General features: G+C 42.2%; 1 protein-coding gene across 10 annotated transcripts in view; it reads right to left on the bottom strand.

The window, feature by feature from the left end:
* Window positions 1-3,278: 3,278 nt before the first annotated feature.
* Window positions 3,279-15,167, bottom strand: part of LOC113025617 (probable E3 ubiquitin-protein ligase HERC1) — a 43,225-nt gene continuing 31,336 nt past the window's right edge. For 9 of the 10 annotated variants that reach the window (XM_026173558.1, XM_026173559.1, XM_026173560.1 and 6 more), the window contains 31 exons: window positions 14,744-14,909; window positions 14,393-14,642; window positions 13,694-13,922; window positions 13,333-13,607; window positions 12,705-12,832; window positions 12,403-12,530; window positions 11,836-12,063; window positions 11,452-11,579; window positions 11,034-11,233; window positions 10,820-10,925; window positions 10,564-10,695; window positions 10,314-10,412; window positions 10,000-10,173; window positions 9,627-9,911; window positions 9,458-9,523; window positions 9,221-9,346; window positions 8,990-9,128; window positions 8,589-8,770; window positions 8,203-8,358; window positions 7,988-8,110; window positions 7,798-7,900; window positions 7,384-7,553; window positions 7,156-7,294; window positions 6,898-7,067; window positions 6,613-6,782; window positions 6,218-6,383; window positions 6,043-6,119; window positions 5,694-5,946; window positions 5,383-5,535; window positions 4,706-5,011; window positions 3,279-4,600 (listed from right to left, as the gene is read on the bottom strand). In XM_026173558.1, coding sequence (XP_026029343.1) covers window positions 4,415-4,600; window positions 4,706-5,011; window positions 5,383-5,535; window positions 5,694-5,946; window positions 6,043-6,119; window positions 6,218-6,383; window positions 6,613-6,782; window positions 6,898-7,067; window positions 7,156-7,294; window positions 7,384-7,553; window positions 7,798-7,900; window positions 7,988-8,110; window positions 8,203-8,358; window positions 8,589-8,770; window positions 8,990-9,128; window positions 9,221-9,346; window positions 9,458-9,523; window positions 9,627-9,911; window positions 10,000-10,173; window positions 10,314-10,412; window positions 10,564-10,695; window positions 10,820-10,925; window positions 11,034-11,233; window positions 11,452-11,579; window positions 11,836-12,063; window positions 12,403-12,530; window positions 12,705-12,832; window positions 13,333-13,607; window positions 13,694-13,922; window positions 14,393-14,642; window positions 14,744-14,909 — 5,213 coding nt within the window. In that variant the 3' untranslated portion in view covers window positions 3,279-4,414. The remainder of the gene's footprint in view (window positions 4,601-4,705; window positions 5,012-5,382; window positions 5,536-5,693; window positions 5,947-6,042; window positions 6,120-6,217; window positions 6,384-6,612; window positions 6,783-6,897; window positions 7,068-7,155; window positions 7,295-7,383; window positions 7,554-7,797; window positions 7,901-7,987; window positions 8,111-8,202; window positions 8,359-8,588; window positions 8,771-8,989; window positions 9,129-9,220; window positions 9,347-9,457; window positions 9,524-9,626; window positions 9,912-9,999; window positions 10,174-10,313; window positions 10,413-10,563; window positions 10,696-10,819; window positions 10,926-11,033; window positions 11,234-11,451; window positions 11,580-11,835; window positions 12,064-12,402; window positions 12,531-12,704; window positions 12,833-13,332; window positions 13,608-13,693; window positions 13,923-14,392; window positions 14,643-14,743; window positions 14,910-15,167) is intronic. The other variant, XM_026173554.1, reaches the window with a different exon arrangement.

Genomic DNA, 15,167 nt, shown 5'->3' with positions numbered 1-15,167 from the left:
ACAGATAGAAAAACCTCAGCACAGTCTGTAAAATTGCTGAACTGTTTGTTTAAAGTAGTTTAAAGGGTCAAATATCCACACAACAGCTAATCTGTGGTGGTGCACTGGTTTAAGCAAATGGCTTCTATTTTTAAGGCATATGAAGTGCATGGTTGGCGGCAGTGACAGTAAAGGGAGAAATGCAAGACAAATCTCTCTGTTTCCAAATTGCTATTTTCATAATGCAGTTTTTTAAACTGTAGTTTTGCCTCTGTGCACCACCAGTGTGGATTTGAAATCAAACAATCGATTTGTGGATGACAGAGTTGGCAGAGTAAAAGAAAAAAAAAAACAGTCTTGGCTTCCCTTTTGTGATTTGCGATGGATGAAAAATGTGGCTAAATTGGGAGATATCCAAGGGTTCCTTTTGAAACTCGGCGTACATGTTTTGTTTGCACCTGGGCGGAAACAAATGTAGGTGACCTAATTAGAGCGGTGACATGCAAGCGGTTCTTTCTTTTTAAATAATTTCATGATGCAGACTAAATCCATCTGCACTTATGGCTAGTAGGGAAAAAAAAAGGTTTGACCATAACTAGAAGTGCATGAATCCACAGAGCTCTGTGTGCTACTGTTGCTCAGGTTTGAAAAGGTCTGTCACTGGAGTCATTTTAGCTCATCCAGGTTGTCATCTATTTGTACTGATCAAATTAGCAGAAACACAGTGACAGATATTAGCTAACAGTGATAATGCATCATCAGCTATGCAGGATCTGTGTTAGTGTGTGTGTGTTAATGATCTCCCCTGATTCGAATTGATTTCTTGAACTTGGTAGATGCAGTGGGAAGTGCAACAATCAGACTGCCCTCCAGTGGTGATAGGCAGTACTGCATGTCTACAATGTTTGATTAAGAACATTTAGAAAAAACACGACAACCACTAAAACCACCTTTCCAATCTTGTGTTGCTCCACCTTATCATACCTAAAAGATATCAGAAGCAATTTATATGAAGTGGATGGGGGAACACTGTCCTGCATTTGCAAAGTTTAGCCGGGTTATCTAAGCAAGGAACCAGTTTCCAATTATGTCACATCACCTGCCAGTAGTTCTCATGTTTTAGCTTTTTGGTTTATAACATATAGTAAGATAAATTGTTTCTTTCGGCACAGAGTTCAGAGTACCTTTCATATCCAGATAATCCCCTTTTGGCTAAGATTACATTGTTCCAGCTTGTAATTCCAGACAGGATATGTTCATTTGTGATTACTTGTCTAATGTCCTTTTGGGTTTCCCTAAATGACCCCGGCCTCTACAACCATCTGCAAAGAGAATTAAATACAAAATACCTGAAATGACATCTACCTCCACACAGGAATATCCATTAGAGTACTACAACTGCAGCAAATCTGTGAAACAAGTCCTTGGTGCTTTTTTGGTTTTTGTTTTTTTCCTGCCCTGCCTTCTCAAATTTGCGGACCTGTTATGTTGATAGATGGCGCTTTTATTTATATCTGGCGAGGCTTCTCATGAGAAACGCTCCCCCTCTCAGCTGCAGGGCTGCTGACTTGAATTGTGCCTTATTGGCCACACAGCACACAGGGAAAACAGATGGGTAATAAGGTCAGAGCAGACGTACCTCACACCAGCACAGACAGATTGCAGACGCACCAGCTGTGCTGACTCAGGACAACATTAGACCCAAGGGAACCGGATTAAGATCTCTTTTTTTTGTACAATCGGGAAGCTGTTGCTTTCTCTGTTATTTTTTTTCTCAAGTAGAGGTTAATGCAAATGAAAATGAAAGAAATGACCATATTTTTTCAATCTGTTTTTTATTCTCGTATGCAGTCCCACATTAACGCATTATTTTCTGCAAAGGTGGAAGAATTCAGATCACGCACATCTGTCAGCTATTTTCTGCTTTTTTACTTTTGAATTCTGAGAGTCATGAAGTCTGCTTCCCCTTGAGTTATTCATCCATCTCCAATCTGACCTATAGTGACTTGTCTCTGTTATGTCTTGCAGTCTAATATCTATCCTGTCTACATCAATCTAATACCTACCTGTCCAAATTTTGGACTTGTTTCAGGGCACTGTGGCCAGTTTGCTTGAAGAAGCAGACTGACTCAGCCTAGTAAACATGCAACAAACAATACCTGGACCTACCATACCTGGGCTGTGGTGTGCTTTGTCCATAAACCTTGCCAACACTTTTAAAAGGAACCATTACACTTTCATTCCCAGCTGTTTGTTTGTTTTTAATTCTTGGACTTTTTAATGAAGCAGCTTTGGTGATGCTGCTCAATCAACCAACTGTCTGTGTTCACAGCCAAGGCTGTGTGCCTGTGATGACCAAATTAGGGATATCTACTCTCACTGACATCATACGGACCAAACATTTAAAAATTGAAAAATAAAGAGGTTCGGGCATGTTGAGCTCAATTGTTTGAAACTGTGGGCGGGTTTAATATGACCATCCGCTAGCGCACCAGTAAATGTGAGAGCAATCAGTAATTTTGTGTTTCTTTTGAGTTACTTGTGTTTTAGCTTGCAATAGAAATGACTGCAGGAAATAGCACACATTTTAGTATTCTAGCTCCCCCATTGGCATTTATTGTTTACTTCACATCATCTTTATCCCAGAGATTATTCTGTCCTAAGAAAAACTGGTTCATCACGCAGACACAGATGCACCATCCTCTATAGTGGCACTGTTTTTCTCACTATTTATTACAAATGGCCAGAGATCAGCGTGCTTACAGTTAGTATTGTGAGAATCTAGCTGAAAACACAGTTTAAGTCACTAACTTGTCTGGACTCTTGTCTTGTTGTAATGACCGAACCAGTTTGATGCCATTGATATTTGGGCCTTACACAGAAAAAATATTTTCTGTGTGATAAACAGTTAAAGAAGATTTTTATAAAAATATTTTTAGGTGCATCATTTTCAGCAGAAACCCTCACTGGAACTACTTTTTGTTTCTTATTGTACTTTTTTAATGCCCCATAATTCTTCACAGGATTTGTTTGTTTTAGAGAAAGTTGACTGACTACACTTGAAACTGTGTTTTCAGCTAGATTCTGTTACAAATGTGTAGCTTTATTCAGAGCTTTGGAGTTCTTCTTGTAACGGGCGGTGGAAATTGTTTCTCAATTCTGTTTAAAAAATGAAGTTTGTTATCCTAATCTAATAATCTAATCTGATTAAACACATCGGTCTCAGTGCAGTTTAGCAGAGCTGTCAGTCAGTTACCTTGGAATAGGTTACATAACTCACAATCACAATCATGCATGTATGTATTTGTATCCATTTATTTATTTGTACTTGATTTATATTGCATTGGCATATGTAGATATTTACTGCTACAAAAGAGGTTTGGTTTTTGGTGGCATTCACGTGCATGCGTAACACTCTGCCTGTAAACAGCTCCAAAGGTTTTGGATGAATTGTGATAAAACGTAAACCTGTAGGGATTTAAAGCTATTAAAATTCGACTTGCATCCACAAACGTTCAATGTCAGTTAAATTATTTATTGATTAAAAATTTACCCAAAAAAGCCTTATAACTTAAAGTTTGGTGGGTATTGTCAACATATAGAAAGTACTGTTTAAAGATTTAAAATATCATCTCACATTTGACCTCTGACCTTTTCTTCAACGTCAATAAATTGATCTGAAGCTCAAAGTGATAATATTCCCATATAGAGCTTTTTACAGGGAATATATGGGGATTCTAAATACCACTTTACTCTGGACCTCTGATTTTCTCTTAAAGATCAAACTTTCAGAAAATGTCTTTTTATCTTTAAAACTATTTTTAAAATTCTATCGCAAATGGTATATGTCAATTCTACACATCACATTATATTTTGCATCTACATTTAACATTTGTACTGATCTCCAAACTTTTTAAAGTGCATTTAAAGACAACAAAGATAAACCAGTTTGTTTTCACTTAATTAATACATCATATGTGCATTTCAAAATCTGAATCTGTACATTTGATCTTTTGTTTTTTATTCCTACATTACTTCAACTTGAAAATGTTATTTAGACAACATATTCCTTATTTAAACACTCTTTATTTTACAGTTTTACTGATTACAGTATGTTTCAGAGGTCAATAAATTATTACACATTTTCGAACAACAGGCACCTTAACTCCTTAACTGTGGCTTATTCACGTAGATTTTTTAAAAAAATCTTACTGTTTTCCCTGTAGTAGTTTTGATTCAGAATAAGCACTGCAATAATTACAACATCTGTCACAGCTGGAAAAGAAACTCAAATCTACGCATATCTTTAAATTAACCAACATATAAACATCACAACCGTATAAGTCTGGTGAATAAAAATCTGTGTTCAGTGCATAATGTGCATGGCATCGGAGAAAAACATTCACCACCCCGTTGGAGTCTGGAGCTTTCTGCTTCAGTCCTCGGTGTCAGAGCTGTCTGCTGGGTCGGTATTGTGAGTCAGCATGTAGTTGTCCATGTCAATGGAGGGGCAGTTGTGAAGGGAGTAACGCAGGCGCTCGGCGAGGATGGCCTGGCTCGTGTAAGGGGGCAGGCGAAGAAGGAAGAAACAGGTCTGAGCGGTTGGAAGTCCGTTGATGGGCTAAATATGAGCAGCAGAGAGAAAAAAAAAAAGCAAACCTTAATAATCTTACTCTTGGTATTTGTTCATGTAACCAGCTTCGTCACCTGGTTGTGATCTCCTTACCCTATCCACCTTGATGATCTGGAACTTCTGCGGGATATCAGTCAGGTTGGAGGGCAGCCTGGACCTGCCAGAGACGAAGCGTAGGAAAAGCACCCGCTCCTCATTCGTGAACTCCTCCAAGCTCTGCCAGAGCCAGCAAATGAGCTGGTGGCTCTCGGTGATATCGCGGTAACGCACCAGCTTCTTTAGCATCTCGACGGAGACTTCTGGCAGGCCGCAGACCAGCTGCTCGAGCTGCTGTGCCGTCAGCAGGGAGACGAGGGGCAACGGGATGATGGTAGACATGCCCTCTCTCACTGCTGCCACCTGGACATAACAGAACAAGCTCAGCTTTGATACTTCTGAGGGACGAGAACAACAAGAACAACAAACAGGGTGAGCAGCGAGCACTAATGGAAGCTGGCGGGCAGACCGGGGCACAAAAAATGAAGCAGAATTAAACTAAAATGAAACAAGCAAACACAAATAAACTGAAACAAAAATGTACTAAATAAATGAAATACAAAACTCTACTCAAAAGTTTTTGTAACATGAAACATTTACTCTTAACTATAGGCATAAAATAAGCGACCTGATCAGTATGATTGCAGGATGCATGCTCAGATACATTTTTTTCATGTTAACACTTGACTACATTTTTGCCAGTCACAGCCAAATCATCCCACAACACTTCAAACCTGGGAATCCATCTCATGCAGTCTGTATTCCAGAGCTCTCTCCACATATTCAGTCCGGTTGCCAAAGGTCAGAGAGATGTTTTGACCTCCGGGAACTACAGGTACCAGCCTTCCATCTGCACTGTGGGCCATGAATGAATCCAGTGGGATCATCTTCAGAGGGAGATAACACAGAGGAATAATAATGGGAATAAGGTGAAGGGTTGAGAAATAAAGGACTTGGAAAAAAAACACAAAGCTCAGGAGGAAGGCGTAAAGGAAACATTAATATTAATTCATTCTGCAATAACCCAGTTCACACAATATCTTACCACATGGAAATTGTCCTCAGTGATTTCACTGTTTTCGAGGTGAAGGATGCCTTGGAGGTTGCGGTAGGTGAGCAGGTCCACCTCCTCCAAGTCAGCTCCCCCGAGTGGCATCGAGCAAAGCTGCTTCCACACCCAAGGAGCCAGATGAAGGTCCAGAGGTTTCTTAGTGCGCATGGCCACTGCCATCAAGATACCCAAGAAGCGAAACTGGACCATGTGATCATCCGAGTGCGCCGCTGGATTAAGCAGGAACCTGTGAAGATACTCAGTTAGTACAAGAGGCTGTGTGTTCTGTTACACTTCTAAAACACTCAGAAATGTTTTTATTTTTTTTATTTTAAATGTGCACCTGTCAGTGTTACTGCCCACATCTGCAAAGCTATTGGGAGTATGAATCAGAAGATCCACCACACCAGACTCCAGCTCCTGGTGTAAACACATTACCATTTATCAGTTAAAGTAAAGAACGTTCCAGCCTGCATTATTAGCAATCGCTGATGTTAATGTGCGGCTTTCATCCCCACCTGGCACATCTCGGTGATGGTATCATCAAACACTCCGCCAGCATCGTCAGCTCCCTCTCCTACCAGCTTGACCTTCCAGGCTCGTGACGGCAGCCGCAGCTCCAGAGGATTCAGGCTCACCACTTGTTTTGCGATCTGCACGAAGATGGGTTTGCTCGAACGCCCTCTGCAGAGGAGTAAGAGTGAGGGAATATGACGTTTTAATGGGCACACAGAACAAGTAACAGGTCAAAACAACAAAGGTGCCAAACAAAAGCCCTGAAATTCCATTATTAATCCTGGCCGGCCAATTGGAAACACAGCAAGCTGTTCTGGCCAAGTCCTGTTTTTCCACCAGCTGGCTCCTGAAGACATTCACATGCTGCCAACACGCTGAATGTCATGGTCATTCTTACCTTGTGGAAAGCCGTTTTACAGTGATCTGAGGCCCATATGTTTTGCCCTGGGTCATTGTTCTGCCAATCGAGCGCACAAGAGGCAGAGTGTTGACCTTGGGTGATAGAAGGCCTCTGAGCTCCCCTCGTATAATGGCTGTTGTTCCTGAATTATAGCGCGAAGTGGACACCTGCATATAAGGATGGAAGGGACAATAAAAAGGAACAGATGCACAATTATTGCCAGGAAGTATTTATTACTCTTTTAACACATTAAAAAAGAGCAAAAAAGGGGATTACAGGTACCGGATTTTTGGTGTCCAGGTTGAGCAGCCTCCAGGATTTGTACATGAGATCAGAAAAGTGGTAGAGTACCCTGAGGCGCATGCTGAGAACATCAGGGCTACAGTCTTTCAGAGTGGTGTACTGGGGAGGGACTGACTGTGGAAAGCCTAACTGGAAATTTCCAGAGCCACCTGGAGATAAAAGTAAAACATGCAGTACCAGGTGTGTTTCCATTCATCCATCATAGTGTGTGCAATGTAACGCCGTATGTGTCTGTACCTGAGTTCTTCATCGAGGTAGAGGGGGTGGTCCACGCCGAACTGTGGCAGCGGCCAGCAGAGATCTGCCTGATGTTTTTACCCTGGAGGGCTGCGACAAGCGTGGGCTCTTTCACTGAGTTGGTGTGCCCGAGGCCAAGCTGGAACACACGCATTAAAACACAACATGGCAAGATGTTAAAATCTGCAATGTAAGCATAGCCTGTCATTTTCAGAGCACGCCGATTACCTGTCCATTGCTGTTGCAGCCCCAGGCATAGACGTCTCCAGTGGAGGACATGGCGAGCACATGGTCAGAGCCCACAGCAATGTCTTCTATAAACAGTCCTTCCAGGGACGGCACCACCTGGGGGCAGGATTTGTTCTTCAGCATGGAGTCCGGCAGGCCAATCGCACGCTCTGAAAAAAGTAATGCAATTTTTTTTTGTAAGTTTTAGTTTCCTTGGTAGCAGGAAATTTAAATTTTTTTTGATGTACGCTCAATCATTCAGGTAAGGAAGCATTTTCAGTCTCCCACTGAAAACATCCAGATGCACAGAATCAACTTTTGGGGATTTAGGGAAGCTTGCAAAGAATATTTCAACCAATAATGCAAACACTGTTGGGTTTACATAACATGTTTGAATTTGACAGTAAAATGTACCTTGACCAAATGTGTAGACATGTCCATCACAGGCCAAGGCCACAGAGAACTGAGTTCCACAACAGACCTTCTTAATTCTCTTATTGCAAAGTTGCTCAACTTTCTACAAACAGGAAAAAAAATAACACAAACATAAACTTTTTGTCCTTCCAGGATTCCTAAAAGTGAATCTTTGGTAGCGCTGACCTACCTGAGGGTAGTATTTTGCTGTGGAAGAACCAGTTCCCAATTTACCATGATCTCCATCTCCAAATGCCCACACAACCATGCCATCAAGAGACACCACCAAAGTGTGACTGAGACCACATGACACCTGAGAAACGTAACCAAAGTTTGATTTTTTTCAGTATAAAAATTGACATTTAAAGTCTTTTACATTCAAAGCCAATGCTGTCCATGATTTACCTGTCCAACATGATATCCCTCTAGTGCAGCCACCCTTTCAGGTAGCATTTTGTTAGATGTCGACCTTTGACCCAGACGGCCAGATTCACCACTACCGAAGGTGAACAACTTCCCATCTGCTGTAACCACAGCAGAATGCTTGAAGCCACAAGCGAGCTAACAAAGCAAAGCTGTGTTTAATTCATCTATGACAACAAATATTTGTGTTTAAATTCACTCAGTCAGTGAACTTTGAAAATATTCATTTTTTTAAAGCTACAAAGTAAGAAGCACTGCAATCAAACAGTGGCTGCATTTAATAAAATACAATAAACTCATGATTAGCTTTATTGAAAAAAACATTAAAATATCACATGACAAGTTTGGTGCAAAGACTTCCTCGATACCTGAACGACCTCTTCTCCTTGCAACGCCTCTATCTGTTTGGGTCTCCTCTGTCTTTCACTGCTGCCATGACCCAGTTTTCCAAAATCTCCGTCTCCCCAGCTGAATACCTCCCCAGTCTCAGTCAGGGCCATCGAGTGTCCGTCTGACCCACAAGATGTCGCCAGCTGTGTCACCACGTACCCTGCCCACAGACAAGTGTAAATTAGACTGATACAAATTAGAGGAAATTAACAGTTAAGCCTAATTACAAGCGAATACATCCAACTGCAGTACTACAAGGAAACTAGTTTTCCTTCCAATCTCTTGAGGACAAAAAACCCCGAACAAAAAACCAAAACACTGAGAGATTCAAAAGCAGACCAGCGCCGACTGGTTCTTACCCCCTTTGGGAATACTTTACCTTGAAAAACAGAGATAATAGTTGGAACATAGAGATCATCAGAATTCCCTTGGCCCAGTCTGCCATATTGTCCTTCTCCTACAGCCAGTACAGTCCCATTGGACTGGAGCAGAAAGGTACAGTTCTGACCACACACAACCTGAAAGACAGTTGAATCGCCCAAAAAAGTGAAGTAGCATTATAAAAGAGCAGCAATCAGGAACAAAGACTGCACCCTGAGTGAAACAGTACCTGCTGTGTCTGTAACAGAGAGGGTGCCAGTGTAGGCATCATAAGATTGGTTCCCATTCCAGCCAGCTGCCCGAAACGTCCATTGCCCCACAGATACACCTCAGTCTTTCCCCCATGTTGCCAATCCTTAGAGACACAGGAGGGCACACAGCACTTTCAGTCAATCGAACAGCCTAATGTTTGTCTTTTTCGTTTCCTTCACACCTGAATTGTTTTTAAGAATGGCACAACTATTACCTCCGGTCTACTGGTGGCCCACGACATCAGCTGCTCATCCATCCTGAAACTCCACTTGCTATTGTCCTAAAGGACAAAGGAGAGCATAAAGTTGCAAGAAGTCAATACAAGAGAGACTATAATATAATAGAGACAAAGCAACAGCATCAAACAGAATGTCCCTGCTCACCAGTGCCTTGGCAATTTTATTGTCCTGCACATCCTGAAATGCTGAAACAATGAAGGCTTCAGGGAAGGCAGTGCCACTGGCTATAGCCTCAGCGCTGCGCACTGTGGTGGCGTAAGTGACTAGCCAGGTCCACTCTGGAGGGCAGGAGTGAGCATCGGGGTAAGTGTGGTGTGGCGGGTGTGGGTAACAGCACAGGTGTTTCTCCAAGTACAACCCAACTGTCAAGGAGGCCAGGCTCTGCAAGAAGGCACTGTGGACGAGCTGGTCGCCAGCTCCCACATGGGTCTGCAGAGAAGACATTCGAAGTCATGTCTCAGTTGCAGAACATGAAACAGCTCCAATATAGCTTCAACATGCAGTTTAAATAAATTACCCGCTCATAGTTGTACTGCTGCTGCAGCAGCAGGGGCAGCCTCTCCAGGAAGACAGCCAAACAAGGTGCCCGATTTAGACCCGAAACGTTTTGGCTTCTGAGGACCATACGACAGGAAGCTAGCACGTGATTTTGGTTGATCCAGTCAGGGGTGCAGCAGATCAACAAAACATCCTGGGAAATGACAGAACAGATATTTTTACCCAAGCAGTACTGAGGGAATTAAAATGATTACAGATGTTAACGTTATTATAAATATAGAAATAAATGAGATATACTAGCCACACATTAGGGCTTTGAGGGATTCATATTACCTTTGACCTTCCAAAACAGGCAGCAACCCCCATGTTTGGTATCCACGTAGTGCTGACAGCTGAACCCAAACCGGTAACAGTTTGTAGCACCGAACCATCCTGTAACAAGCAGAAAGAAACACATGGATTACAATTTTGCAGTGAATCACGGCAAGCAGTTCCTTCGTTACCACACAAAGCAGATGGACTTAATAATTAGGGATGTTGGCACTAATTTAAGGGGCAAACAGAAATAATCTTTTTTTCTGACCTGTAAGGACCAGATGTTGAGTAGACCCCCTATCCCGCCAGACACTAGAGCTAATCCACTGGAACAAAATGAAAGGGACTTCACAGCCATAATGTGGCCATGAAGTACAAATGCACACTTTGCACTATCCTGCTGTAAAGAGAAGAAGAAAGATGATTTCATAAGATAAAATTGATTACACAAACAGGTGACTTTATGAAAGCAACGAAATAAAATTAACAGCACCAAAGAGCTTTAGCAGCAGATCCAAACTCACCTTGGTCTCAGTGTCTCTCTCCTGGCTGTTCAACATGCTGGGCAACGATACAACAGTGCCCCCCTGTGGTAGTGTCCAGACATACACAGAGCCATTCTGACAACCTCTGTCGAACCACACAGAAGGAAGACAGAAATCAATGATCAGCATGAAACCTACATGAATTTTTCTTCTTCTTCTTCTCTAAAATGTTACAAAACTGTATTAAACATACGCGGCCAGCATTAGTCTGGGATCAGGTGCTCTTCCAGGGAGTGGACACCATTCGGCAATGTTAACAGTACTGGTGTGGAAGAGATTGTGGAGGGTCACCCAGGAGCTCCCAGAGCGTCCCAGTACCTTTACTACCTCTGACCTCCCCAAACAGAGCAGCAAGTGTCCTGTGGGGTCCCACTTTAAGGAGCACACGCTGTCCTATATCGTAAAGAGCAGGGCAGATGAGCAGTCAGTAAGCATCTCATGTTAGGAAAGTGAAATCATGTGGCACAGCAAAAGAGAAAAAACATGACAGATTATTTTATATTTTTTTAAAAGAGAACCCCCCCCCCCCATAAAACTGCCACAATATCGAGACCAAATTTTCTGCAGTGCTCACTAATACATCGCAGTTAGAGTGAGTGTGGATGGCAAACCTGGAAGAGAGACAGCACTACAGGCTGCTCGTTCTCATAAGTTTCTGTTGTGGACAACAGGATCTTCCCACTGGGATAGCCCGCTGCAAACGCTTTGTCCTCACTGTGCCAGGCTACACACTGGGAAGCTAGAAGACATATGAGGTTATTGCACGTCTCTGCATGATGAGAGTTTACTAAGAATATTTGATAGATATCACTCTTAAGTCTGTAAGTCTTCATAATTTATATTTGTGAATTTAGAGCAAGCAGGCAGTTAGCATAGCATTAAAGCAGGAACAGTTTAGCTGTGTCTCAGATTCAACACCTGTTAATATATTGATTCAATTTTGGTCACCAGCTTTGTTTTTAAGCAGCAACAGTTGCGTGTAAGACTCTCCTTACCCTCGTTCCTGTGGCAGGCAGTGAGTTCAGTGCTCCTCACAAGCAGGTCTGTTTCCTGCATTGTGACCTGCAGCCAGCACAGTGAGCCATCCAGCCGTCCCACCAACAGGCTCTCAGCGGGTCTATTCTTACAGGCTGCAGACTGGTCAAGCACCCACAAACTGAAGGCCTGAGCCCAGCAAAGAGCAGTGACCCGAGAACCCTGGTTCTCCACGTGACAGAGCGATCCTAAAAAGCAGCAGAAACACAGTCACATGGGCTAAAGTCTGTGTTTTTGTTTGACAGGTCACAGAATAATGTACCTTGATATTGTCAGTCGTGTCATATTCATCTGCAGAAAGTGAGAATTTTCTCTACATTTTCTCTATTAATTTAATTCTTAATTTTTTTTATTATTATGATATAGTTATTTTATTCTTTTAATTTTAATATAAAATGCAGAGTACTGAAAGAAAGAGTTCTTCATTAATCTGACATTATTACAGAACATAAATATAAATTTTACGTTTTTATTATTAGCTGCAAGTAACTGTAAAATCTGAAAAACAAAAGACTTGTAGGAACTACCTCTAATGTTCATGATGTTGATGTGTTTGTTCTCGGGGGCAGCCAAAAAGTTCCCCCCTGTACTCCAGTACACAGGAGACATGAGATGACATCTGCCAGCCCTCTCACTGCTTGATCGGTCTGTCTTACTGCAAGTATCAACGGGAAAAAGGACACGTTACAGCAACACCAGTCCATTCAGTATAATTAAAACTTTATGAGCAAGTATATTAGACTTTGAAATGTAAATTAAGGCTTTGTTAGATTTGGTAGTTAAAATGAGAAATCTGTGTATAAAATGCAAAACTACAAAAAAGTATAACCTGGTAATACAGGAGAAGGTGGTCTGTAGCTCCACGGTGTTGTGGCTAATGCTCCATAGCTGTACCACTTTGTCCTGAGAACATGTAGCCAACAAACTCTGCTCACTGCTCCAGGAACAGCTGGCCACCTAAACAGAAGAGAAACAGTGTAAATGTACTTTTAATTTACATCCACTCATCCATCTATCTTCTTAACTGCTTATCTAATTCAAGGCCACAAGAGGATCGACTCTATCCCTGCTATCACAGGGCGAGAGGCAGGTTCATCACAGGGTTAACACACAGAGACAGAATTACTAATCAACCACTGAGCATGTCTTTGATGTGGGTACCTGGAAGTGAACCCACACAGGCAGAGGGAGAACATGCAAACTCATTTTACTATATACTTCACATTTACCTGGGAAATGCAAGATCCCAAGCAGTGTAAGGTATTATAAAGTCATAGTTACAGCTGTGAGTGTAATCATTTATATTCTAAGTGGTGGTTGTTTTTTTTTTTAGCAACAGGCCTATGGTAATAGAGAAGATTAAAACGCAATCTTTCCAGCAAAACAAACCACAAAACACGTCTTACACAACACACAAAAAACAACAACAACAAAAAAAGGATGCACATATGACTCACCTTGTTATAATGTCCTTCCAGTCTCTTAAGGGGGCATTTCCGCAGGTCACCAGCCAAGTCGCTGTATGTTTGAGGTCGATGAGAACTGTCCCTTCCTGTGGCAGCCAAAGCCTGCACCAGCTGTTGTGCTGCCCACTGGCGGTGTTTACTGGTTAGCCGAGCAGAGAGGACACATGCTGCCAATGCATTTGCCAGCTCCAGAGGGCCAACTTTGGCACTGAGGTGTGGCAAAGAGGAGGGAGTCAAAGAGGAAGAGCCCCCCTGGTTTCCTGCATCTGAGCCAGAGGAGAGCTATTTTAGTAACAGTGCATTAAATCATTACACGCAGTGCATCCAGTACAACAAACAGGCTCTCTCTCACCATTAGTCTCGTGTTCAGCTTTGTCTGGGGTGTAACAGTGATGGCTCTTTTCAGTGAGCAGGGACACCAGACTTTGTGTGACCAGGAACGTTGGCGGCGTCTGGTCATGATAGTCCCTCTGCTGCTGGGCTCCCGGGTTTGCAGCTGTTAAGCTGGCATTCAGGCATGCTCTTTGCTGTGGGTCACTGATGGCTCCAATATTAACCCCTGTAGCTGCTGCCATCAGGTCCTAACAGAAATAACGTTAAACATACGTTCACGTTTTTAGAATTACTTGAAGTTCAGGCAAACCATATTAATAAACAAATATTGTTTTGATGTTTGTGTTCAGTCAAACAAGAGTAAAGTGTTGTAGTTATGAAATAAAAAAATAGGATTAAGTTTAGCATTTGTATTTGTTTTCCGTTTTTTGGTGACTCATGCAAAATACTGGGACACAAATTTTTTACTTTTCTCGTATAACTTGAGTTATCTTTATCTATAGACAACACTCAGCTAGATCATCAATAAAGATTTAAAGAGGACATCCTTTACTGGATGTCCATGGAGGCTATAATTACTTAAACCTTCTACACACCAAAATTGCACATAAGACTCAACTGAACCTGATTTTAAACAAGATCACATGACTTTATCAAGCTTTTAGAACTCAGAAACCTGAATTATCTATAATCAGCAGACTGACAGGAGAAAACTAACCTGAGTGCATATCTCCACCAGCTCTCTGTAAGCAGTAGGACTGTGGGACACCACGCTGCCAATGGCTGAGGTAAGAAAAGTGAGGCAGGTGGAGTTGCTGCCATCTGTCGCCAGCCCTCTCATACTGGACCGACCGTCCACCCAGGTGTGAGCCCTGCCACCTGCCGCTAAAGTCATCAAACGCACCAGAATACGGATGTCTGCCAGACCCAAGGACTCAAGTCCATTAGACTGGCTACTCACTGATGCACTGAAGATGACAATAGGAAAGGACTCATGAAACTACTCAGCAAAAGAATAAATTTTAAAAAAGAATACAGAAAATGTTGTTGATTTTATAATCATACTAACCTTGAGGCAGTCTGGGACAGCGCTCTCATCACGATGCTGTAAGCAAGCAGAATCTGGGCTGTGGATGTGACTCTCCTTAATGCTTTCAGTCTATCATGAGAGTCCCTCAGTGATACTGCCTGCTGTCCGAGGCTCAAAGAGGTCTTCTGCTCGACAAGGGCATTCCCTATTGGGAAGAAATACGTAAAAACATTTTAATTAAAAGGAAAAACATGATTTTGAATGGAACGGTAAAACCTAAGAACACTTATGTAGTGTGGGTGTGCAAGATATTCACAATCCTAGATCCAAACAGACAGCTGGAAGTACTGTTTGTGTTTCAGATGTCGCGCTATGATAAGTGAGCGATGAATCACCACCCAGCAGTGAATAAAACTAGGTTTTGATCCTGGGGTCTTGCTGCCAACATGCACAGAAGGAATGT

This window comes from Astatotilapia calliptera, chromosome 7 (genome assembly GCF_900246225.1).
Source record: "Astatotilapia calliptera chromosome 7, fAstCal1.2, whole genome shotgun sequence".
NCBI lineage: Eukaryota > Metazoa > Chordata > Actinopteri > Cichliformes > Cichlidae > Astatotilapia > Astatotilapia calliptera.
This window is presented reverse-complemented; position numbering and strand designations above follow the sequence as displayed.